Source organism: Mustelus asterias, chromosome 24 (genome assembly GCF_964213995.1).
Source record: "Mustelus asterias chromosome 24, sMusAst1.hap1.1, whole genome shotgun sequence".
Classification (NCBI taxonomy): domain Eukaryota; kingdom Metazoa; phylum Chordata; class Chondrichthyes; order Carcharhiniformes; family Triakidae; genus Mustelus; species Mustelus asterias.
The window spans coordinates 55,302,450-55,326,895 of record NC_135824.1 but is presented as its reverse complement, the minus strand read 5'-3'; the positions used below and the strand labels follow the sequence as shown (position 1 = coordinate 55,326,895).

The 24,446-nt window shown below is 51.0% G+C and overlaps 1 protein-coding gene across 1 annotated transcript in view; it reads right to left on the bottom strand.

Annotated features, from left to right (window-relative positions):
* Positions 1-240: 240 nt before the first annotated feature.
* LOC144511409 (striatin-3-like) overlaps positions 241-24,446 on the bottom strand; it is a 76,397-nt gene continuing 52,191 nt past the window's right edge. Inside the window, exons 14-18 of the mRNA XM_078241739.1 lie at positions 18,325-18,465; positions 17,206-17,304; positions 15,594-15,680; positions 12,218-12,431; positions 241-7,859 (exon numbers count right to left, since the gene is read on the bottom strand). Of these exons, the coding sequence (XP_078097865.1) occupies positions 12,262-12,431; positions 15,594-15,680; positions 17,206-17,304; positions 18,325-18,465 (497 nt within the window). The 3' untranslated portion in view covers positions 241-7,859; positions 12,218-12,261. The remainder of the gene's footprint in view (positions 7,860-12,217; positions 12,432-15,593; positions 15,681-17,205; positions 17,305-18,324; positions 18,466-24,446) is intronic.

Here is a 24,446-nt window from a genome sequence, read left to right as displayed (position 1 = left end):
TTTATGGTAACATTTTACAATGAGACTACATAAATATTTAGGATGAAAAACCTGTATGTAAACAGTTACCTGTGACCGTCCAATTGCAGGATCTGACCAGTAAAGAGCTGTAGAGCCCTAAGTGCCCAACTCGGTCACAATCTTGTTTATAAAAGAAAAGTTATATTCATCAACCGACAGAGGGCAATGCGAAGCAAGTGTTCTGATCAAGTAGGAATGCAGTTGCGTTACTAGGACAGACTCTGTAGAAAACAAACACTTTATTTTCAGACATTTTCACTTACGGAACATCACTGATTAATTAAGACAAAAGTAAAATAAATAGACATGGAAACAAGTGCCATAAAAAAGAGTTACAGTAGTCTTTGATAAATACACAACTATTTGAGATACAGTGAGATGTACAAAATATCACATATTTAAAATTTTACACAATATACAGTTTGTTTGCAATAAGTTCACAGAGGAAGAAAAAGTTATTTTTAAAAAGGGATTGGGAGGTTAATCGTGCCCCATTGAGAACCTGCAAACAAGACCCCAGTCACACACTTTCTAAAGTCTTGCATTGATTTATTTTTAAGAACTGCAAAAATAACTTTTTTCCAAACCAGACATTTTTCAGAATTAGTTTGCTTATTGTTGGCAGTGCTATAGAGCTCAGGTGTGTTTTCTGGGAAGAAGTGGGGAGGGGGGAATCATTTGGGGGGAGGGGGGTTAAGAAGCCTACTGGCTGCCAAAACGAGACCCGGGAAAACAACAATTCCTGCAAATTCATGGGACAACCAACCTGTAACCATTAAAGAAAAGGACTTCTCTAGAAATTAAACTTTTCTCCCAGTTTTAATAAAAAGCTGGGGTCGTGGGACATCCATATAGGTGCATTTCCCAGTCACGCTAATGTTTGAGAGGTGGGAGGAAAGGTTTAATAGCTTAATCTATGACATCCTATCTTGGTCAAAGCAAGGGGTTATGCTAAAGCCAGGACATCGAAGTAGGCAAGAAAATAAGATGTGGAGTAATGTAACAGCTGTCTCCTTGTATGATTCCCTACTGGGCAGTTTAACATTGGCAAAGAATTGGACCGATCTCCCACCTGCCTCTTTCAATGGGAGTCGTGATAAAAACGACTCCAAGGGCATCAACAAGATTTTGACAGCAGTAAACTGGAAGGCACCACAACCAATAGCTATCGTTGGACAAAGTTCCTTCCAGCACGTTCATGGTGGCTACCATCTACTTAAAAAAAAAACCCCCAGAACATTTGCCATAAGGCATTAATTTATTTTTAACCAGGACACATTCAGGAGGACAGAGGGGCTGATTAGATGTACCAGGATCCTGAGTAACAAGTAGAGCAGGGAAGCCGTTTTGAGGTTTCTTTGCGTTACAAACAGCTGACTGCAAACAAGCGCTCCACTGTTGACTGCACATCTGACTGTAAGGAAACAGGACACGCAGTAAATCGACCGTACGATAATGGCCCACAAAAATGTGGTCAGCGATCAGCTGGCTGGTTGGAGCTGCCGGTTTCACAAAGAGGAATTCAGAATAAGGGACAGAGTCAGGGCTCCTCCTGGAGTTTTCTGCGCATTCAGGCCGAGGCTGGATATTGAATGTTTTTTTTAAGAAAAGGGGAGTGGGCGGGGGAATGGAGAGGTGGAGGAGGATGGCACATGCTGCAGTGACAAAAAAAAATGGAGAAGGTAAAAAAGGGCCTTTCGCAGACAGGGGCACTCCAGAATATGAACATTTAGATTCACACATGCCAGTGTTATGTCCAGGGTCTCATTTTTCCAAAATATAACCAGTCCGAAATTTGAGAACTCATCTCTCATCCTGAAGTAATGATTTCTGCTTTTATGTTGGTGGGTGAGGGAGGGGAGGGGGGGGGCGAGGAGAGAGAGAGACATTCTGAAAAGGAAAGGCTAGTTGATAGTTACCAATTGATTAAATTATAGTTATGATCTTTGTTGACCACGCTCTCTGTTTCGTTATCACACTGGGGTCCACCTGAACTAACGTCAAGGAGGAAACCGGTGACAAGACATCGAAGAAGAAAACATAAAGAGATCAGGATTAAAAATATAAACTGAAACATCAAATCTGGATTTAAGTAACCGACATTTTATTCCCTCTACAAAATCCCAATGCTGCCTTGAATTTCCTGCTTGTGGCAGGAAATTCCTGTCACCAAAGATTCTGGAGTCAAATGACCCTGGCTGCTTACAAAGTTAAACTAATCCTGTAAAACCCAACTCTTAAGCGATTTCTTTTTTTAAGCATTAAAATTAACCCTCTGCAGTGTAATCCCTTACAAATACACATTTGTATAAAGACCCCACTCAGATTGTTCCAGGTAGCGTTTCGTTCTCTGCATACACTGAGCTGGCCTGCCAGCCTGCGTTCTATTATTAAACACCCACACTTGCAAAGAAAAACTTCCAGGGATGGTATATTCAAGAATCTTGTCGACAGGAATTTAATAACAGGTACACGATTTGCACAGCAAAAAGGGACTTAAGCCAGAAGACCTCTGACTGGGAAATACACCTATATGGATGTCCAAAGCACGGCCCACGAGTCTTAGACAATTCAGTCTTTACCTGTGCCCATATTTCTCCTTTGCTAGCTTGCCCTGTTTGAATTTTGTGGGTCTGGAGTTTTGGGAAAAGGTTGGTTCTTGGAGCTGTTGCCTCACTGAGGGATGAATCCAAAAATCAGAATATCAAGCCGCCAGTAGCAGCAGTTTTGGACAGATGGGGAAAAAGGATTTAAACTTTCTATACAGCCCCTAAGATAGATGCACCTAGTCAGCTCATGGAGGCAAAAGCTTTGGACAGTCCACTGAACAGAATGTAGTTCTGAATTCCACAGAACAGTTATTATACCTTTTACAATATAAACAAACTGAAAATATATATATATATATAAAATCATTGTCAAAGTCTTTGTGCGAACTGTATTTGTTATGTAGGTTTTGCTTCCTACTTTGCTACACAGCTCGGTAATATTTGTTAAATTCCACATGAAGAAAATGTTAGTCCTGAAATAAACAAAGGTCAATGTCACCTTGAGGCATTTTGTTCACATTTATGTAAGAACTTAAACATTTTGCTTAGCTCGCAATATAATAAAAATACTTTAATTCTTCACAGCTCACCAATACTCCCTTTCCTCTCCTCTTGAAGGCTATACTTGGCTGAGTAAGCCATTCCGTATCTCTGACATTAAGTGTGGTCAGGATATTTGTCTGTGACCTGTGGGCCAGGGGAGAGGTGCCACATCACAGCAAGACTAATACCAAGGTCATCTGGAGACTACACGCGCGCGCTTTTCAGCGCAAGTCAAAGGCAAGCAAACTGAAAAGCTGTCCGAACTTCCCCATCTCTTTCACACTCAGAGATCCGGAGAGGATTGAACTCAAAGGCATTCCTGATCTGTATGGCTCACCACATCAAGCAAGTGCATTCTCCCACTGAAACACGAGGGTGGAAGTATCCGTCAAATTTACAAGCGAGCAGAAAAAAAAAATGTTAGGAGACAAAATATGTTTTGACAGAGAAAAGAAAGATTTTGGTTGCCAATTTAGCATGAAGAGGATTAAGTGCTGGTGAGCTAAACAAACATGGAGGGCATTGGAGTCGAAGATTGATCTGCCCTCATCGACTGCCCACATAACCTCTATCCCTCTCAGGCCTGCACTCATTAAATGACCATCACTTTCCAGTGATCCCCTACCCTCCGCAACTTGATAGCGACCAGTAGCAGCAGGATTTTTGTCCAATTATCCTGCCTAGCATTGAGACCACCTACAGCGTGCCAACTCCTGCCCCAACTGACAACTGCCAAACTCTCTGCTTACAGGCAATTGAACGGAAGACATGCCTGGTCTGTCCAGCACAGCTACTCAGAGATGTTGAAGGAGCCCAAAGAATTATTAAATAAACACTGCTGGAATGTGAACCTATCTAGAAGCAACAATGCTGTAGAAAGCAAGCAGTATTTAAAATATCTATGACAGGGTGCCTCTTGGTGCTACTGTCCACTGTGTATTTACATTTCATACTCTATTTACTTTTAAACATTATTGTCTATAGTTTTATTTCAAAAACACTGACTTTGTACTGACTAATTAAATGGATTACTATTCTGTAATTTGAACATATGGTGCAGAATTAACAGTTTACTGTAGCGTTGGTCTCCTGGTAAATAATCTATACGTGATTAATAAGATATGAAGATGGGAGGTTGCCATTGTTCACCTGGTGGTGAACGTAGTTTACAGTTCAAAGTAAAAATATATAGTAACTTCCCTTTTTCTTCCTCTTCTGAAGGCGACACTCTCGTGTTGAGGTACGAGGTCCACTAGCAGCTCTCCAGCACTTCACCCAGGGGTTAGTCTGGATAGTGAGTGTTAGCAGGTTGCTTCACTGCGGAAAAGCATTAGAAGGAACTCCAATCCTGACTTCGCCCAAGCACCCTCAAGCCCAAGTTCCAGCAAGGGTCACCCGATAGTGATCAGGAGCAGCATATCACGCTGGTATATAACCTTAGCTCAGGGGCATGGGGGCCAGTTATATTGCCTTGGCTGAGAACTAACTCAGCACAGAACTTGGCCTAAATGGGAGACCCTCCTTAGTACCAGCACCGAGCGGACACAAGAAACAGACTCCCAGAGAAGGTGCTCAATCCACATCTTTAAGGGGAGATTAATTCTCAGTTGGGCAGGAGCAGGTGAGTGTTATGGAGAAAATTACACATGGTTTAATTTCCTCCCAACCATCTAATGGAAGTGAACTTAGTGTTCCTTCATTAGGGAACCAGCAGGTGATGGATGTCAAATTCCTAGATAGAGCAGGCTTGATAGCCCAAACATTTCATTGTTTACTCGTCCTCGAAGTCCTTTTGTGTGGCTCAGCATCATTCAATTTACCAACCAAGTGGGGGATGGCACGGTAGCGCAGTGGTTAGCACTGCTGCCTCACAGCTCCAGGAACCCGGGTTCGATTCCCGGCTTGGGTCACTGTCTGTGTGGAATTTGCACGTTCTTCCTGTGTCTGCGTGGGTTTCCTCCGGGTGCTCCGGTTTCCTCCCACAAAGACGTGCAGGTTAGGTGAATTGGCCATGCCCAAACAGGCACCAGAGTGTGGCGACTAGGGGATTTTTCTCTGTAACTTCATTGCAGTGTTAATGTAAGCCTACCTGTGACTAATAAATAAACTTAACTTTACTTAAGTTAGCCAGGAGGGCACTTGTCCCTGTTATACCTCATTTTAAACCAGCATATTTAACCAACGTTGCAAACTGATCAACCCAAGGGAACAGCAAAGATATACTGACAGGGATAACCACTCACTGCATTTCACCTGCATTCTGGGAGAATGGTCAGAAATAGGTTTAGATTTCTCCCATGTTGATACTTGAGAGACTATTACCATAAACCACCTCCCCTAACCATGTTATTTAATGTATTCCTGAATATCCGGGTGGGAACACCGGCATAGTGAGCTGAACTCTTGAAGAATGGCACAGGATGAGCTCCCCACTGTTCCACGCGGTAGATTTCTCACCAAATGCCTTCTCCCTTCAATAACTATTTTAGTTCTGGCAGCACTTATACCCCAGAACGAAAAACACGAGGGGGGAGAATTTCTACAGGATGCTCCTGACTACCCACCATAACCTTGGCTCGACCTCCAGGGAAGTGACATTTATTAACCGGACTCTCGAGATTCCATTGATCATCATGATTTAAGGCAAGAGATCTGGAGAAACCCCACTGAAAATTCCAGGCGAAACCCCACTGAAAATTCCAGGCGATCCGTGTTTTGATAAAGCTATAGACACTGCGGTGGAATGTTCTGGAATCCTGCTCTAAATTGACTTTATAGATGTACAGCATTTCGAATGATGTGACGGGACAGGAAAGGGCTCTTTGACTTTCCGGAAAGGTTTTGCCCGTGCTCCCAGCCTCAAGAGGCTTCTTCATTTGTTCAATCTCCAATCCTCTCTGCTTGAGGATGGCTGTGGGTCCGGCTCACCACTGAGCCTAATCCTGACCTCAACCAGCATCTACGTCTTTCAAAGGAGCGGGGGGGGGGGGGGGGGGGGGGCACGCGCGCGCGGGCAATAGTCCCACTCTCCAATCCTGGGGCTAACACTGACAGCTAACTCAGCGCAGGCTGAGTGATTGAACCTGGGACCTTCTTGCTCCACATATAGCTCAACTGGAGACATCGTCTCAAACCAATGACAAGTCACTTGCAGGCATAACAACATGAGCTGTACTTTAGCCTTCTTCATGATAAACGGGTATTTTTTTCACCCACCGTGCCAAGCTTTACCTACTGGGATGACAATTTGGGAATTTGAACATGATGATAAATTTAATATCACAGGATTGACTTAAGGACAGATTTGCCTGCAGTGACCTCTGCAGCAAGTCCCAAGATTGTTTTTGGAATCTATCACAAATTGAATAAATCTACCCTTTTACCCCGTCTTTTCAAGTGACTAAAATAATTCAATTTTGCCCTTTCCAAGATGCCCCTTCTCCCTAGATAAGGATCAGATAATCCCTGAAAGAATATTTTGTACAAACAAAACTTCCAAATTGGTCACCACAGTTGTGGTACCAGCATAATTTCAATGAAGGCAAGCATGTGACACTTTCATTCCTGTTCCCAGCAGTGGTTACCTTAAAGGTATACCATGGGCCATATGGACCTGGAGGGTCCCAGGTTTGATTCCCCTCTGTGCTGAGTTACCACATCACAACCACTGCAAAGCAGTAATCGACAAGCCAACAGAACTGTGAACTGTACAGAAGTCGGAAGAAGTCACGGCCAAATTGTATAGTTTTCCTGTCAGATCAAGTCAAACATTTGGGCAAGGAGCAAAGCCAGCCTGTTCCCTCATATCAACGGTCCGAGTATCGAGAAGACATTTGGAGAAGCGTGGGCTTTACAGTCTCGAAAGGGAGCATCAGATAGATAGCCTCCAGAAGATAATGAACGGTGTGGGAAATGGTTCATTCAGGAAAACTACTTTAAATTAAATTATCCAGAGTAGGAGCGTTTGTTTATTAATCCAATGGGGTAGGTCTTATAGACTACATTCAACACCGTCGGGTGAAGTGATCCTCAGATTATGAGGGGAGAGGTAGCTGTAAGCCACCCTTAACTAAACGTTACTACATTCATATTCTTTTGAGCCCAAGTTGGGGGACCTTGGTCCACTTCTACGTGTGTGTATGTGTGTCCCCTGGTGATACCACCCAGTGCTATATTATTAAGGGGGGGGCAGGGGGGAGAGAGAGAGGACTAAAAGAAGAACGTTTAGCCCTGTTATGTGTGCCTGCTGCTGTATTCCATGTCAATACTAAACTGGGACAAGATGGATAACCGGCCAGGGAAAGAAAACATAACCTTGCCAGTAGCAGGCTATATTAAAGAAGTAGTCCAATCATTAAAAATAATTTATACCAGCACAAAACACGCTCTTGCACCTTTATACGGTTCGACCTACACCGTTGCTAGTTATTTTACTTATTTCACACAGCCCACGATCGGGTAACTATACAAAATTTACCAAACCTTTTTTTTTCTGGAAAGTTTAAAACATATACACATGGTGTAGAAAGTTCAGTGAACACATGCCCCTGAAAAGGTTTAAACGCAAATCCTGAGCTTTGCTACGAAAGGTGTGGAGGAGGGCAAGGGGGGGGCACAACCCAGGACTGCGAACCCGGGATTCTGAACTTGATGGTTGGAGGGCAAGTCATCTTCATTCACTGATTCAAAGGCAACCGTTCTGAGAGGAATGTGGGATCAACCCTTTTTAGACGAGCAGATACCAGTCTGTGAAACACAAATTAAGGGGAAAGATTAATCAGACAGATACTTTTCCCCTTTAAACGCAAATAGTATTTTTACATATCCACACACAAAGAAAATACTTGACCACCCGGCAGCAGAAGTGAGCTTTTCAAACAATTTTAGTTATAGGTTTTTATTAAAACTACAATTTCCCTGCTTCGTGGCAGTGTTTGTGTGTCTCTCGACACGGGTGGCACAGTGGCTAGCACTGTTGTCTTAGGATTCAATTCCTGGCTTGGGTCACTGTCTGTGAGGAGTTTGCATGTTCTCTCCATGTCTGCGTGGGTTTCCTCCCTGTCCGAAAGACGTGCCGGTTAGGGTGCATTAACCCGAACAGGCGCCGGACTGTGATGACTAGGGGAATTTCACAGTAACTTCATTGCAGTGTTAATGTAAGCCTTACTTGTGACTAATAAATAAACTTTATGACTGTACTTTATGGTCCCTATGTACTGTAACTCTCTCCATTACCTTACCTAAATGGCTGTTCTACACATGCCAACAATGTAGATGAGTATCAAAAGGTGATTATCAGTCAGTCCCAATGTTGCCCACCTCCTCCAAGCACTTTTGCGATGAAGGACGAGTGAAGAGACCTCCGTAGCAGGAAGCTTGGATGAGTTCTCTCAGTCTCTGCTGTGTCAACCGTACCAGTTCTTGCCCCAGGTGACAACAGGCATCATCTCTGGACCTTCCTAGAGGCTTTGCCACACAAGCCATTTAATTAAATATGATTCACACACATCCCACTTTTAACAACCTAAAGTAAGACCCTGTACCACTTCCCAGATCAAGAAAGCAGGCTCCTTGGACGCAAATAGTGGAGGTTAAAATATACAGTGTAATACTGTTGTTTTTAAAGTTTATTTATTAGAGTCACAAGTTGGCTTACATTAACACTGCAATGAAGTTACTGTGCAAATCCCCTAGTCGCCACACTCCGGCGCCGTTCGGGTACACCGAGGGAGAATTTAGTATGGCCAATGCACCTAACCTACATATCTTTGGACACCAAAGGGGCAATACAGCATAGCCAATCCACCTAACCTGCACAATTACGGGCGGCACAGTAGCACAGTGGTTAGCACTGCTGCTTCACAGCTCCAGGGACCTGGATTCGATTCCCGGCTTGGGTCACTGTCTGTGTGGAGTTTGCACATTCTCCTCGTGTCTGCATGGGTTTTCTCCAGGTGCTTCGGTTTCCTCCCACAGTCCAAAGATGTGCGGGTTAGGTTGATTGGCCATGTTAAAATTGCTCCTTAGTGACCTGAGATGCGTAGGTTAGAGGAGTTAGCGGGTAAATATGTAGGGATATGGAGGTAGGGCCTGGGTGGGATTGTGGTCGGTGCAGACTCGATGGGCCAAATGGCCTCTTTCTGCACTGTAGGGTTTCTATGATTCTATCTTTGGACTGTGGGAGGAAACCAGAGCTTTTCCCTTTTCCTGGAGGAAACCCATGCAGACACTGGGAGAACGTACAGACTCCACATAGACAATGACTCAAGCCGGGAACCGAACCCGGGGTCCCTGGCGCTGTGAGGCAGCAGTGCTAACCACTGTGCCACCCTACTGAAAAGGGAGAGTTAACACATTAGACATGAACTTGTTTCTCAATCATGATTTTTAAAGTGTTAATACTGACAATGCAACTATCAAGTGCAGGCATGCTGAAGCTTGTTGCATCTAATGAAAGTAACGTAATGAAGCCTTATGGTGTAATTTATCTTCCCATTAATTCCTACATAATTAAAGCTATCGATAACATCAGAGCTCGTGTTTCAAATTGGATTTTCCCATCAGTAAAATATGGAGATACAGCAGGGTTTTGGGGATAGAGTTTTCCCACCAGTAAAGAAGTGGGGATAGGGTGAGAAACTGGAGTTGAGATGGAAACCCTATCCTTCACGGCGGAACAGGCTTTGGGAACCATATGGCTTACTTCTGCTCCTATTACCCTTGCTCTTATTTATGCAAAGCAACTGAGCTAAAATCAGATCTTCCAAACCTCCGGGCCCACAAAATCCAAAGAACAATAACCAATGGATAAGAAATGCAAAGAAAAATAGGGCTGGGTGGACAGAGATCTGTGCCCTAGTGGATGTATCAGAGCCTGTGTAGGCTGGAAGCACTAAAACGTAACTCTTCTTCCTGGAAGGCTGCTGAATTTTGAAGCTTGCCATCCAGGAAGCCACAAGGTTTCACAAGTGCTTCGAAAGGTTAGTCATGGTATGAATCAATTCCAGCCTCCCAGACTGCCTGGATCCACTACACCTTGCCTACCGCCGCAACAGGTCCACAGCAGGCACCATTTCCCTGACCCTGCACTCAACCCTGGAACACTTGGATAACAAAGACACCTATGTCAGACTCCTATTTATTGACGACTGTTCAGCCTTCAACACCAGTATTCCTACGAAACTCATCGCCAAACTCCGTGGCCGGGGGCTCAGCTCCTCCCTCTGCAAGTGGATCCTGAACTTTCTAACTCTCAGACCACAATCGGTAAGGATAGGCAACAACATCTCCTCCACGATTCATCCTCAACACCGGTGCCCCACAAGGCTGTGTTCTCAGCCCCCTACTATACTCTCTATATACCTATGACTGTGCGGCCAAATTCCCCTCCAACTCGATTTTCAAGTTTGCTGATGACACCACCGTAGTGGGTCGGATCTCAAACAATGATGAGACAGAGTACAGGAATGAGATAGAGAGTCTGGTGAACTGGTGCGATGACAATAATCTCTTCCTCAATGTCAACAAAACGAAGGGGATTGTCATCGACTTCAGGAAGCACCGTGGAGAACATGCCCCTGTCTACATCAATGGGGACGAAGTAGAAAGGGTCGAGAGCTTCAAGTTTTTAGGTGTCCAGATCACCAACACCTTGTCCTGGCCCTCCATGCCGACACTACAATTAAGAAAGCCCACCAACGCCTCTACTTCATAGAAATCATCATAGAATCCCGACAGTGCAGAAAGAGGCCATTCGGCCCATCAAGTCTGCACCGACCACGATCCCACCCAGGCCCTACCCCCATATCCCTACATATTTTACCCACTAATCCCTCTAACCTACGCATCCCAGGACACTAAGGGGCAATTTTAGCATGGCCAATCAACCTAACCTGCACATCTTTGGACTTTCTCAGAAGATGAAGGAAATTGGCATGTCAGCTAGGACTCTCACCCACTTTTACAGATGCGCCATAGAAAGCATTCTTTCTGGTTGTATCACAGCTTGGTATGGCTCCTGCTCTGCCCAAGACTGCAAAAAACTACAAAAGGTTGTGAATGTAGCCCAATCCATCACACAAACCAGCCTCCCATCCATTGACCCAGTCTACACTTCCCGCTGCCTTGGCAAAGCAGCCAGCATAATTAAGGACCCCACGCACCCCGGACATTCTCTCTCCCACCTCCTTCCGTCGGGAAAAAGATACAAAAGTCTGAGGTCACGTACCAACCGACTCAAGAACAGCTTCTTCCCTGCTGCTGTCAGACTTTGAATGGACCTACCTCGCATTAAGTTGATCTTCCTCTACACCCTAGCTATGACTGTAACACTACATTCTGTACTCTCTCGTTCTGCTCTCTATGAACGGTATGCTTTGTCTGTATAGCGCGCACGAAACAATACTTTTCACTGTATACTAATACATGTGACAATAATAAATCAAATCAAAGGTTTCCACCATTTTGTAATTCAGTGCATCTCATAACTACACCACCACCCCCACATCTGGTTTGATTCTTGCAAATGAGATATATTAATGCCACTGCCACCCTTCCCCCCCCCACAATGCCTTGCTCAAGGGGCCCTTCCTCATGCAGTCAGTGTCAGGGGGCTATTCGACCGGACAGCGCTGTGATCAACCCCAATCCCAATAGCCATTATGTAGTCACCTTACAATAAGGGGCCCTAGGTACTGACAAAGAGCAGGAACGTTAACTAAGATCTGGACTCTCGGCCAAAATGCAGACCCCAAAATGCCCTTCATAGTGTAAGAGATTATTTAAACACTAGCTGGTACAATTACCAAACGGTACAGTCTGACCAAGCTCTTGTCACTGCTACACAAATCCTCTACACCATTGGACCCAACCAATAATCCCTCAACATTTTCTTGGTAGTGCACAGCCTATTTATTTCAATGCGCAGTACATTTTATTATTATTTTTTGCATGGTACCGATAAGGGACAGTTTGTGAGTGGCCTGCATGGTACCTTCATGAGCATCCGTGCCAGCGTGTAGCTTAGAGGGATCATCGCTCCCAACCTCCCTCCTCCATCACCGTAAACAGGACATTATAGATGGCTTTGCAGTGTTGAAGCTCACCTGCTCAGAGGAATGAGGCCAGGGTGGGAAGAGGTGATGTGGTGTCATACAAACACCTTGGCGAGGGCGTCTGCTCCTGCACTGGCAATGTAGGCTTTGCTTGGGTGAAAGGTGACGTCATGGATTGCTTCATCGTACTTCTTCCGGTGCGCTGTGATTTCTTGAACGCAGGTCTTGTTGTCCAGGTTCCAGAGTCGGATCGAGCAGTCATGACCTGTTCAATTAGGGACACTCAGAAATTTAAGATCTGCACAATTGGCAAAGAAGCTAAAAGAAAAATCATGCATATTTATAGGAGCATCATTCCCTCAGGACATCCCAAACTGCTTCATAGCCAATGAGGTGCAGTCACTGTTGCTACATAAGCAATTACAGAAGTCAATTTTCACACAACATGGTTCTGCAAACAGCAACGAGATAAATGATCGATCAAGCTGTTTTCCGGTGGTGTCAGTTACAAAAAGAAATAGAAGAATAAGTGATCAATTCGGTAAATTCATGGCAGACTTGCTCCCCGTTTCATTTTCCCACCCTATCCCCATAACCCCTGACTTTTTTGTGTGTCAATCTCTTAAATCTACTCAACCGATCGTCCGCAATTTGCTGCAGTAGAGAAATCCAAAGATTCGCAATCCTCTGAGTGAAGAAATTTCTCCTCCTCTCAGCCCCTTGTCCTGAAACTGTACCCCTTCATTCTAGACTCAGAAGACCATTATTAAGTTTTTCCCTCCTTCAATGCAGACCATGTAACAGAAAAGACAGGCAAGTAGCTTGACCATTAGGTGTCCAAAACAGGTTGAAGGTCGAAGCTCCCTGCCCCACATTTTCCTATGTTTTTAGCAGGAGCTGGGATGCCTCGACTTTGTACCTCTCCTAGGTTCTTCTTTCACTTCCACTGGAATTGGTGAAATTAAGCAGCAAAAATCAATATAGAGTCATAGAGGTTTACAGCATGGAAACAGGCCCTTCGGCGCAACTTGTCCATGCCGCTCTTTTTTTTTTAAAAACCCCTAAGCTAATCCCAATTGCCCGCATTTGGCCCATATCACTCTATACCCATCGTACCCATGTAACTGTCTAAATGCTTTTCAAAAGACAAAATTGTACCCGCCTCTACTACTACCTCTGGCAGCTTGTTCCAGACACTCACCACCCTCTGTGTGAAAAAATTGCCCCTCTGGACACTTTTGTATCTCTCCCCTCTCACCTTAAACCTATGCCCTCTAGTTTTAGACTCCCCTACCTTTGGGAAAAGATAATGACTATCTATCTGATCTATGCCCCTCATTATTTTACAGACCTCTATAAGATCACCCCTCAGCCTTCTACGCTCCAGAGAAAAAAGTCCCAATCTATCTCCTTATAACTCAAACCATCAAGTCCTGGTAGCATCCTAGTAAATTTTTTCCGCACTCTTTCTAGTTCAATAATATCCTTTCTATAATAGGGTGACCAGAATTGCAAGTATTCCAAGTGTGGCCTTACCAATGTCTTGTACAACTTCAACAAGACGTCCCAACTCCTGTATTCAATGTTCTGACCAATGAAACCAAGCATGCCGAATGCCTTCTTCACCACTCTGTCCACCTGTGACTCCACTTTCAAGGAGCTATGAACATGTACCCAGAGATCTCTTTGTTCTGTAACTCTCCCCAATGCCCTACCATTAACTGAGTAAGTCCTGCCCTGGTTCAATCTACCAAAATGCATCACCTTGCATTTGTCTAAATGAATATGTTATCAGTCTGTGCCACAGTAATTTAGAAGTGCCAATATACAGAGTTGTTTCAATTCTATCCTGCTTTATTTCTCCTGGTCCACTCTTAAAAGCTCACTCTTGCTGAAGCACCAGCCCAACAATTCCAGGCGGTCATTCTTCATGGCTTGGAGTCTGGTCAATGAATGCCCACAAGGGCAGCACGGTAGCACATGGTTAGCACTGCTGCTTCAAAGCACCAAGGACCCGGGTTCGATTCCCGCTTGGGTCACTGTGTGGAGTTTGCACGTTCTCCCTCGTGTCTGCGTGGGTTTCCTCCGGGTGCTCCGGTTTCCTCCCACAGTCTGAAAGACGTGCGGGTTAGGGTGCATTGACCCAAAAAGGCGCCGGACTGTGGCGATTAGGGGAATTTCACAGTAACTTCATTGCAGTGTTAATGTAAGCCTTACTTGTGACTAATAAATAAACTTTAACTATTCTTGCAGGGCAGTGGAGATGACAGAGAAACCCGATCCTGTCCTTGTATTTTCTAAAACAGCTGTTAGATAGGGATGAGGGGAGGGAACACTGGCTTCTCCTCTCTAACCCAAAGAGATGAGCCCCACTGTAGTGCTGCAGCGGTGGCTAAAGTTAGTCAATTCAGTGCGGATTGGGGACAGAGCCTATGATCTCTCTGGGTTCACCACTAACCCACTGGGGGAGCTGTGAGCTGCAGATGCTCTCCCTCTGACGACTGCTGCTCCCTATTTGGTGCTTCCTCCCAGTTCACCAGTAAGATTCAGGGAAGCGTCACCCCTCTGCAGATGTGTGCCGCATCACCAGTGCTTTCTTCTATTGATTTGCAATCTAACCAGTAGTGAGTATTGGTTAAAAAAAAGCCACCACTAATGAAGCACCAACTAATGGTCAGTCTGCTGTCTCACAGATAACCTTATAACCGACCAAAATTGCCACCTAAAGAAATAATAGTGTGAGCATACAAAGCAAATTTAACTATGACTATAACCAACGTCTCCAAATTTAGCATCTCTGTGCTTAACGTGACAAGTGTGTGAGAGTAACTCAAACCAACATCGGTCTCGACTTTTCCTGTGACTAAGTTATTTGGTCATCGATCTCATTGTTGTTCGTTTGACTTTGTTGTTTGCATACTCAACATAGATATTTTCTAACAACAGGAACATTCTTCAAAAGAAAAGATAATTAATTGGCCACTAAATATGTTGGGACGTCCTGAAAAAGGTCAAACATAAAGTAATGTTAAAGTTTATTTATTAGTCACCACTGGACTTACATTAACACTGCAAATAAATCATTATGAAAATCCTCTAGTCGCCACACTCTGGCGCCTGCTTGGGTACACTGAGGGAAAGTTTAGCATGGACGATGCACCTAACCAGCACACCGTTCGGACCGTGGGGGGGGGAACCGGAGCACCTGGAGGGCGGGCACGCACGCAAACCAGGAATCGAACCCCGGGTCCCTGGTGCTGTGAGGCAGCAGTGCTAACTACTGTGCCGCCATACAACATGGTTTATAGATTCAGGTTTCTTTTGATTTCTTAAGGCTGTGGAATACCACACAATGAACAATCTCCAGGCAGTAACAGTAGGTTATATATTTTTGTTACAAACAGGAACTGCTTCGAGTAGTACTTACTTCCTGACATTAGAAAAACACCGTTTGGATCTACAGCAAGAGAGGTGACTGCGTCCAAGTGAGCGACCATTGAATGGATCATTTTTCCTAAAAGAAATGGATCAAAGAACATCACAGGAAAATATCACTCAGTCCATCCAACTGATTACTATTCATGTTAGACCCACAGGGTCCCTACAGTGCAGAAATAGGCCATTTGACCCATCAAGATTGCACTGACTCTCCAAAAGAGCATCTGACCCAGCCCCAACCCCCTAACCCCGCGCATTCACCATGGCTAATCCACCTAACCTAAACAACTTGGGACACTAAGGGGCAATTTAAAGTTTATTAGTGTCACGAGTAGGCTTACATTAACACTGCAATGAAGTTACTGTGAAAATCCTCTAGTCGCCATAATCCGGTGCCTGTTCGGGTACACTCAGGGACAATTTAGCACAGCCAATGCACCTAACCAGCCGTCTTTCGGAATGTGGAAGGAAACCGGAGCACCCGAGGAAATCCATGCAGACACGGTGACAATGTGCAGACTCCGCACAGACAGTCACCCAAGCTGAGAATCGAACTCGGATTCCTAGCGCTGTGAGGCAGCAGTTACTCTGTCACCAGGCAAGGAATAGCATGGCTGTCACCCTCTGTCCACCCCGTCTATTCTGTGTCCACTTTGTTCATCTGGTTTTTCAACTTCCTTCCCCAACTCTCAAGGGCATTGACCTATGTATGAATTGAAAGACATCTGGTTTCGCAGACACCACCTGATACCTCTCCCAAACGTTAAAAAATTTGGCCAAAATATACTTGAAGATCAGGAAGTGAACCTGGCAAATCGCGAGTAACATAATTTGCATCAAAATCATGCTAGGGTAAGTATGGGCATCCAAGGAGAGTAAACCCATCCATCCAGATACTCAAAACTCTTGAGTGATTCACGAGACGGTCCGATGCTGAGGAGGGGAGGAAGTGTAGATTTGTACTAGAGGATGAACTAAAAGCTCCAATTGGTCACTTTCCTTTGTATGTTAAAGTTTATTAGTGTCACAAGCAGGCTTACATTAACACTGCATTGAAGTTACTGTGAAAATCCCCTAGTCGCCACACTCCGGCGGCTGTTCGGGTACACTGAGGGAGAATTTAGCACGGCCAATGCACCGAACCAGCACGCCTTTCAGACTGTGGGAGGAAACCGGAGCACCCGGAGGAAACATATTCGGACATGGGGGAGAATGTGAAAACTCCACAGACAGTGACCCAAGCCAGGAATTGAACCCAGGTCCCTACCGTTGTGAGGCAGAAGTGCTAAGCACTGTACCACCGTGCCGCCCATCCAAAAGGCGGATATCATTCAGATTACCCTGCTAAATCTGGTCCTTTACCAGACCATTCAGAGTCAATAGAAATGTCACAGCCCATGCTCAAGTATTTGGTTTAAGCACTGTTCATTACACCATTTCCTGCAGGTAGATGTTGCCAAGCCACCCCATTCTGAACTCCTTCCTATCTCAGCCATCTTGTCTGAACAAATTGCATTGTTCAGAACAATTTAATAAGCTCTGGTGTCAGCTGCCACATCTTTAGCCTCCGAAAGAAACCAACAAATAAGTTTTCTTTTTACCCGTCTTGTTGTCAAAGAACCGAATACACCTGTCGTCATGTGCGGTGATGGTGACTGGCAACGTGGGGTGGCTGACAACCCGATTAATCTGATTAGCAGCTAAAAGAGAGAGAGAGAAAAAATTCAATTAATCTAACTAGATTTTCAAAGTTACTTTTTCAGTAAATTAACTGGGATCAAGCAGAGACGGTGGTAAAACCAGATTTTCTAATTCAAAGTTCAATATAGTTTCAGGGTTTTGTAGATTGGAAGGATGGCACAGTAGGAACATGTAATGAAACCTGCAACTTGCTTTGATGTAAAGTGGCAGATTGGTGTCTGTCTGCACCCTCAATTCTGGAAAATGTCTACTTTCTTTCATTACGGCACACAGACAGGCCATTCAGCCCAACTGGTCCATACTGGTCTTAGAATCACAAGAGTGCAGAAGGAGGCCATTCAGCCCATCGAGCCTGTACCGACCACAATCCCACCTAGGCTCTTTCCCCACAGCCTCATTGCATTTACCCTAGCTAGTCCTCCTGACACTAAGGGACAATTTAGCACGGCCAATCCACTTAACCCGCGCATCTTTCGGACTGTGGGAGGAAACCGGAGCACCCGGAGGAAACCCACGGGGAGAACGTGTGAACTCCGCACAGAGAGTGACCCCAAGCCGGGAATTGAACCCGGGTCCCTGGCACTGTGAGGCAGCAATGCTAACCACTGCGCCGCCCCATTTCCTCTGTAATTTAATCAATTAATTAATATGCGACTCCAGAGGACACAATTTCTGGAAAGTGATTTATTTTTCGTGCGCGGTTAGTTTACAAAGCTTGCATGTACCCGGGGTGTGGATGAAGAAATCATATTCAATAGCCAGTCAAAGAGGTCAAAAGAAGACCAACTATGCACAGCCTTATTCCCACCCCTCCTCTGCTGACTTGACACAAATGCATCCGATTCATAAACATTCCAGCAAAATGGAAACAAGAGTGCAATAAATTTGAAAAACGAACATGTGCACAAATGAGCAAATAACTGCAAGTAAGAGTTTGGGGGAGGGGGGGGCCTAAGGGCAAACAGGAATCCCATACAGGTTTGCAACCCCCTCTCCGTTAGTCCAGCCTGTCAGCTTACCAGTGTCAGATGTTTTAGAATCTAGAGTCATCACCGACTGCAAGGTCTGCAGATCGTATATGAGCACATCCCCGCGAGTGAAGGAGGCTACGGCATGAGCAGGATCACTCGCAAAGGCAACAGAGGTAGGAATTCCATTTTCTGGAGAAGAGAATAAAATCAAAATTTAGAAACCAAATAAAGTTGATTACGAAGAGTTATCTGTCACTGCATTGTTCTTCCACCTTGCAGACTTGAAGGCATTACAACAGGCGATTAATATCCATTTCGATAAATGGCAGTGTACTGGGCAGAATTTTACAGAGGCAAATCGGAGGACAGCCCAACCCCCTGCACTCGTGGCACGATGACAATCCAACCTCATCCCAACAGCCCCCAAAATCAGAACTCCGCACACTTTCATGAAAGTCAAAGGCTGCCCACCCATCGCGGGGATGTACACAGGACAAACTTCGAGCTGAGTTACGCCAGGTATGCAGGGGCAATACAAAGGTGCATGAAAAGGCCTCCAAACAGGGTCCCATGGCTGCGTGCAGCAGCAGAGGCTGTAGCTGAAGGGGGCAGTATTTGGCTGTTAGTAAGCTTGATTTGTTCAGTGTGACCAGCTGACAATAGAACTGAGGGCGGGCGAGGGCGGGCGAGGGGGAGGGCGGGCGAGGGCGGGCGAGGGGGAGGGCGGGCGAGGGGGAGGGCGGGCGAGGGAGAGGGCGGGCGAGGGAGAGGGCGGGCGAGGGAGAGGGCGGGCGAGGGAGAGGGCGGGCGAGGGAGAGGGCGGGCGAGGGAGAGGGCGGGCGAGGGAGAGGGCGGGCGAGGGAGAGGGCGGGAGAGGGAGAGGGCGGGAGAGGGAGAGGGCGGGAGAGGGAGAGGGCGGGAGAGGGAGAGGGCGGGAGAGGGAGAGGGCGGGAGAGGGAGAGGGCGGGAGAGGGAGAGGGCGGGAGAGGGAGAGGGCGGGAGAGGGCGAGGGCGAGCGAGGGAGAGGGCGAGGGCGGGAGAGGGCGAGGGCGGGAGAGGGCGAGGGCGGGAGAGGGCGAGGGCGGGAGAGGGCGAGGGCGGGAGAGGGCGAGGGCGGGAGAGGGCGAGGGCGGGAGAGGGCGAGGGCGGGAGAGGGCGAGGGCGGGAGAGGGCGAGGGCGGGAGAGGGCGGGAGAGGGCGAGGGCGGGAGAGGGCGAGGGCGGGAGAGGGCGAGGGCGAGAGGCGAGGGCGGGAGAGGGCGAGGGCGGGAGAGGGCGAGGGCGGGGGCGGGAGAGGGCGAGGGCGGGAGGGGAGGGAGCGGAGGGCGAGGGCGGGAGAGGGCGAGGGCGGGAGAGGGCGAGGGCGGGAGAGGGCGAGGGCGGGAGAGGGCGAGGGCGGGAGAGGGCGAGGGCGGGAGAGGGCGAGGGCGGGAGAGGGCGAGGGCGGGAGAGGGCGAGGGCGGGAGAGGGCGAGGGCGGGAGAGGGCGAGGGCGGGAGAGGGCGAGGGCGGGAGAGGGCGAGGGCGGGAGAGGGCGAGGGCGGGAGAGGGCGAGGGCGGGAGAGGGCGAGGGCGGGAGAGGGCGAGGGCGGGAGAGGGCGAGGGCGGGAGAGGGCGAGGGCGGGAGAGGGCGAGGGCGGGAGAGGGCGAGGGCGGGAGAGGGCGAGGGCGGGAGAGGGCGAGGGCGGGAGAGGGCGAGGGCGGGAGAGGGCGAGGGCGGGAGAGGGCGAGGGCGGGAGAGGGCGAGGGCGGGAGAGGGCGAGGGCGGGAGAGGGCGAGGGCGGGAGAGGGCGAGGGCGGGAGAGGGCGAGGGCGGGAGAGGCGGGGGAGGCGAGGGCGGGAGAGGGCGAGGGCGGGAGAGGGCGAGGGCGGGAGAGGGCGAGGGCGAGGGCGGGAGAGGGCGAGGGCGGGAGAGGGCGAGGGCGGGAGAGGGCGAGGGCGGGAGAGGGCGAGGGCGGGAGAGGCGGCGAGAGGGCGAGGGCGGGAGAGGGCGAGGGCGGGAGAGGGCGAGGGCGGGAGAGGGCGAGGGCGGGAGAGGGCGAGGGCGGGAGAGGGCGAGGGCGGGAGAGGGAGGGCGAGGCGGGGAAGGCGAGGGCGGGAGAGGGCGAGGGCGGGAGAGGGCGAGGGCGGGAGAGGGCGAGGGCGGGAGAGGGCGAGGGCGGGAGAGGGCGAGGGCGGGAGAGGGCGAGGGCGGGAGAGGGCGAGGGCGGGAGAGGGCGAGGGCGGGAGAGGGCGAGGGCGGGAGAGGGCGAGGGCGGGAGAGGGCGAGGGCGGGAGAGGGCGAGGGCGGGAGAGGGCGAGGGCGGGAGAGGGCGAGGGCGGGAGAGGGCGAGGGCGGGAGAGGGCGAGGGCGGGAGAGGGCGAGGGCGGGAGAGGGCGAGCCAGGGAGAGGGCGAGGCCGGGAGAGGGCGAGGGCCGGGAGAGGGCGAGGCGGAGAGGGCGAGGGCGAGGGCGAGCCAGAGAGGGCGAGCCAGGGAGAGGGCGAGCCAGGGAGAGGGCGAGCCAGGGAGAGGGCGAGCCAGGGAGAGGGCGAGCCAGGGAGAGGGCGAGCCAGGGAGAGGGCGAGCCAGGGAGAGGGCGAGCCAGGGAGAGGGCGAGCCAGGGAGAGGGCGAGCCAGGGAGAGGGCGAGCCAGGGAGAGGGCGAGCCAGGGAGAGGGCGAGCCAGGGAGAGGGCGAGCCAGGGAGAGGGCGAGCCAGGGAGAGGGCGAGCCAGGGAGAGGGCGAGCCAGGGAGAGGGCGAGCCAGGGAGAGGGCGAGCCAGGGAGAGGGCGAGCCAGGGAGAGGGCGAGCCAGGGAGAGGGCGAGCGAGGGAGAGGGCGAGCGAGGGAGAGGGCGAGCCAGGGAGAGGGCGAGCCAGGGAGAGGGCGAGCCAGGGAGAGGGCGAGCCAGGGAGAGGGCGAGCGAGGGAGAGGGCGAGCGAGGGAGAGGGCGAGCGAGGGAGAGGGCGAGCGAGGGAGAGGGCGAGCGAGGGAGAGGGCGAGCGAGGGAGAGGGCGAGCGAGGGAGAGGGCGAGCGAGGGAGAGGGCGAGCGAGGGAGAGGGCGAGCGAGGGAGAGGGCGAGCGAGGGAGAGGGCGAGCGAGGGAGAGGGCGAGCGAGGGAGAGGGCGAGCGAGGGAGAGGGCGAGCGAGGGAGAGGGCGAGCGAGGGAGAGGGCGAGCGAGGGAGAGGGCGAGCGAGGGAGAGGGCGAGCGAGGGAGAGGGCGAGCGAGGGAGAGGGCGAGCGAGGGAGAGGGCGAGCGAGGGAGAGGGCGAGCGAGGGAGAGGGCGAGCGAGGGAGAGGGCGAGCGAGGGAGAGGGCGAGCGAGGGAGAGGGCGAGCGAGGGAGAGGGCGAGCGAGGGAGAGGGCGAGCGAGGGAGAGGGCGAGCGAGGGAGAGGGCGAGCGAGGGAGAGGGCGAGCGAGGGAGAGGGCGAGCGAGGGAGAGGGCGAGCGAGGGAGAGGGCGAGCGAGGGAGAGGGCGAGCGAGGGAGAGGGCGAGCGAGGGAGAGGGCGAGCGAGGGAGAGGGCGAGCGAGGGAGAGGGCGAGCGAGGGAGAGGGCGAGCGAGGGAGAGGGCGAGCGAGGGAGAGGGCGAGCGAGGGAGAGGGCGAGCGAGGGAGAGGGCGAGCGAGGGAGAGGGCGAGCGAGGGAGAGGGCGAGCGAGGGAGAGGGCGAGCGAGGGAGAGGGCGAGCGAGGGAGAGGGCGAGCGAGGGAGAGGGCGAGCGAGGGAGAGGGCGAGCGAGGGAGAGGGCGAGCGAGGGAGAGGGCGAGCGAGGGAGAGGGCGAGCGAGGGAGAGGGCGAGCGAGGGAGAGGGCGAGCGAGGGAGAGGGCGAGCGAGGGAGAGGGCGAGGGAGAGAGAGGGCGAGAGAGAGCGAGGGCGAGAGAGAGCGAGGGCGAGAGAGAGCGAGAGCGCGAGAGAGAGCGAGAGAGAGCGAGAGAGAGCGAGAGAGAGCGAGAGCGAGCGAGAGCGAGAGCGAGAGAGAGCGAGAGAGAGCGAGAGAGAGCGAGCGAGAGCGAGAGAGAGCGAGAGAGAGCGAGAGAGAGCGAGAGAGAGCGAGAGCGAGAGCGAGAGAGAGCGAGAGCGAGCGAGAGCGAGCGAGAGCGAGAGAGAGCGAGAGAGAGCGAGAGAGAGCGAGAGAGAGAGCGAGAGAGAGAGCGAGAGAGCGAGCGGGAGCGAGCGAGAGCGAGTGCGAGTGAGAGCGAGTGAGAGCGAGTGAGAGACAGCGAGAGAGAGCAAGAGAAAGCGAGAGACAGAGAGAGAGAGAGAGCGAGAGAGAGCGGGCGAGAGCGAGAGAGAGCGAGAGAGAGCGAGAGAGAGTGAGAGAGAGAGAGAGAGAGAGCGGGCGAGAGAGAGCGAGAGCGAGCGAGAGAGCGAGCGAGAGCGAGCGTGAGAGCGGGCGAGAGCGAGCGAGAGAGCGGGCGAGAGCCAGAGAGAGCGAGCGTGAGAGAGCGAGCGTGAGAGAGCGAGCGCGAGAGAGCGAGCGTGAGAGAGCGAGCGTGAGAGCGCGAGCGTGAGAGAGCGAGCGTGAGAGAGCGAGCGTGAGAGAGCGAGCGTGAGAGAGCGAGCGTGAGAGAGCGAGCGTGAGAGAGCGAGCGTGAGAGAGCGAGCGAGCGAGAGAGCGCGAGCGTGAGAGCGCGAGCGTGAGAGAGCGAGCGTGAGAGAGCGAGCGCGAGAGAGCGAGAGAGAGCGAGCGAGAGCGAGCAAGAGAGCAAGAGAGAGCGAGCGAGCGAGAGAAGGAGAGCGAGAGAGGGAGAGCGAGCGAGAGAGAGCGAGCGAGAGCGAGCGAGAGAGCGAGCAAGCGAGAGAGGGAGAGCGAGAGAGGGAGAGCGAGAGAGGGAGAGCGAGAGAGGGAGAGCGAGAGAGGGAGAGCGAGAGAGGGAGAGCGAGAGAGGGAGAGCGAGAGAGGGAGAGCGAGAGAGGGAGAGCGAGAGAGGGAGAGCGAGAGAGGGAGAGCGAGAGAGGGAGAGCGAGAGAGGGAGAGCGAGAGAGGGAGAGCGAGAGAGGGAGAGCGAGAGAGGGAGAGCGAGAGAGGGAGAGCGAGAGAGGGAGAGCGAGAGAGGGAGAGCGAGAGAGGGAGAGCGAGAGAGGGAGAGCGAGCGAGAGAGGGAGAGCGAGCGAGAGAAGGAGAGCGAGCGAGAGAGGGAGAGCGAGCGAGAGAGGGAGAGCGAGCGAGAGAGGGAGAGCGAGCGAGAGAGGGAGAGCGAGCGAGAGAGGGAGAGCGAGCGAGAGAGGGAGAGCGAGCGAGAGAGGGAGAGCGAGCGAGAGAGGGAGAGCGAGCGAGAGAGGGAGAGCGAGCGAGAGAGGGAGAGCGAGCGAGAGAGGGAGAGCGAGCGAGAGAGGGAGAGCGAGCGAGAGAGGGAGAGCGAGCGAGAGAGTGCGAGCGAGAGAGAGCGAGCGAGAGAGAGCGAGAGAGAGCGAGCGAGAGAGAGCGAGCGAGAGAGAGCGAGCGAGAGCGAGCGAGAGGGAGAGAGCGAGCGAGAGAGAGCGAGCGAGAGGGAGCGAGAGCGAGCGAGAGAGAGAGAGCGAGCGAGAGCGAGAGAGAGCGAGAGAGCGAGCGAGAGAGAGCGAGCGAGAGAGAGCGAGAGAGAGCGAGCGTGAGAGAGCGAGCGTGAGAGAGCGAGCGTGAGAGAGCGAGCGAGAGAGAGAGAGAGCGAGCGAGCGAGCGCGAGCGAGAGAGAGCGAGCGAGAGAGAGCGAGCGAGAGAGAGCGAGCGAGAGAGAGCGAGCGAGAGAGAGCGAGCGAGCGAGCGAGCTAGAGAGAGCGAGCGAGAGAGAGCGAGCGAGAGAGCAAGAGAGAGCGAGCGAGAGAGAGCGAGCGAGAGACAGCGAGCGAGAGACAGCGAGAGAGAGCAAGAGAAAGCGAGAGAGCGAGAGCGACAGACAGAGAGCGAGAGCGAGAGAGCGAGAGAGAGCGAGAGAGAGCGAGAGAGAGCGAGAGAGAGCGAGAGAGGGCGAGAGAGGGCGAGAGAGGGCGAGAGAGGGCGGGCGAGAGAGGGCGGGCGAGAGAGGGCGAGAGAGGGCGAGAGAGAGAGCGAGCGAGAGAGAGCCAGAGAGAGCGAGAGCGAGCGAGAGAGAGAGAGATAGAGAGAGAGGGGGGCAGTGTATATCTTTAAATTGGAGGCTCGGAGTGACTTCCAGTCCATGGCTTAAAGCTCATTTCCTGCCAGACATCCCACCCGAGATGCTCAATTT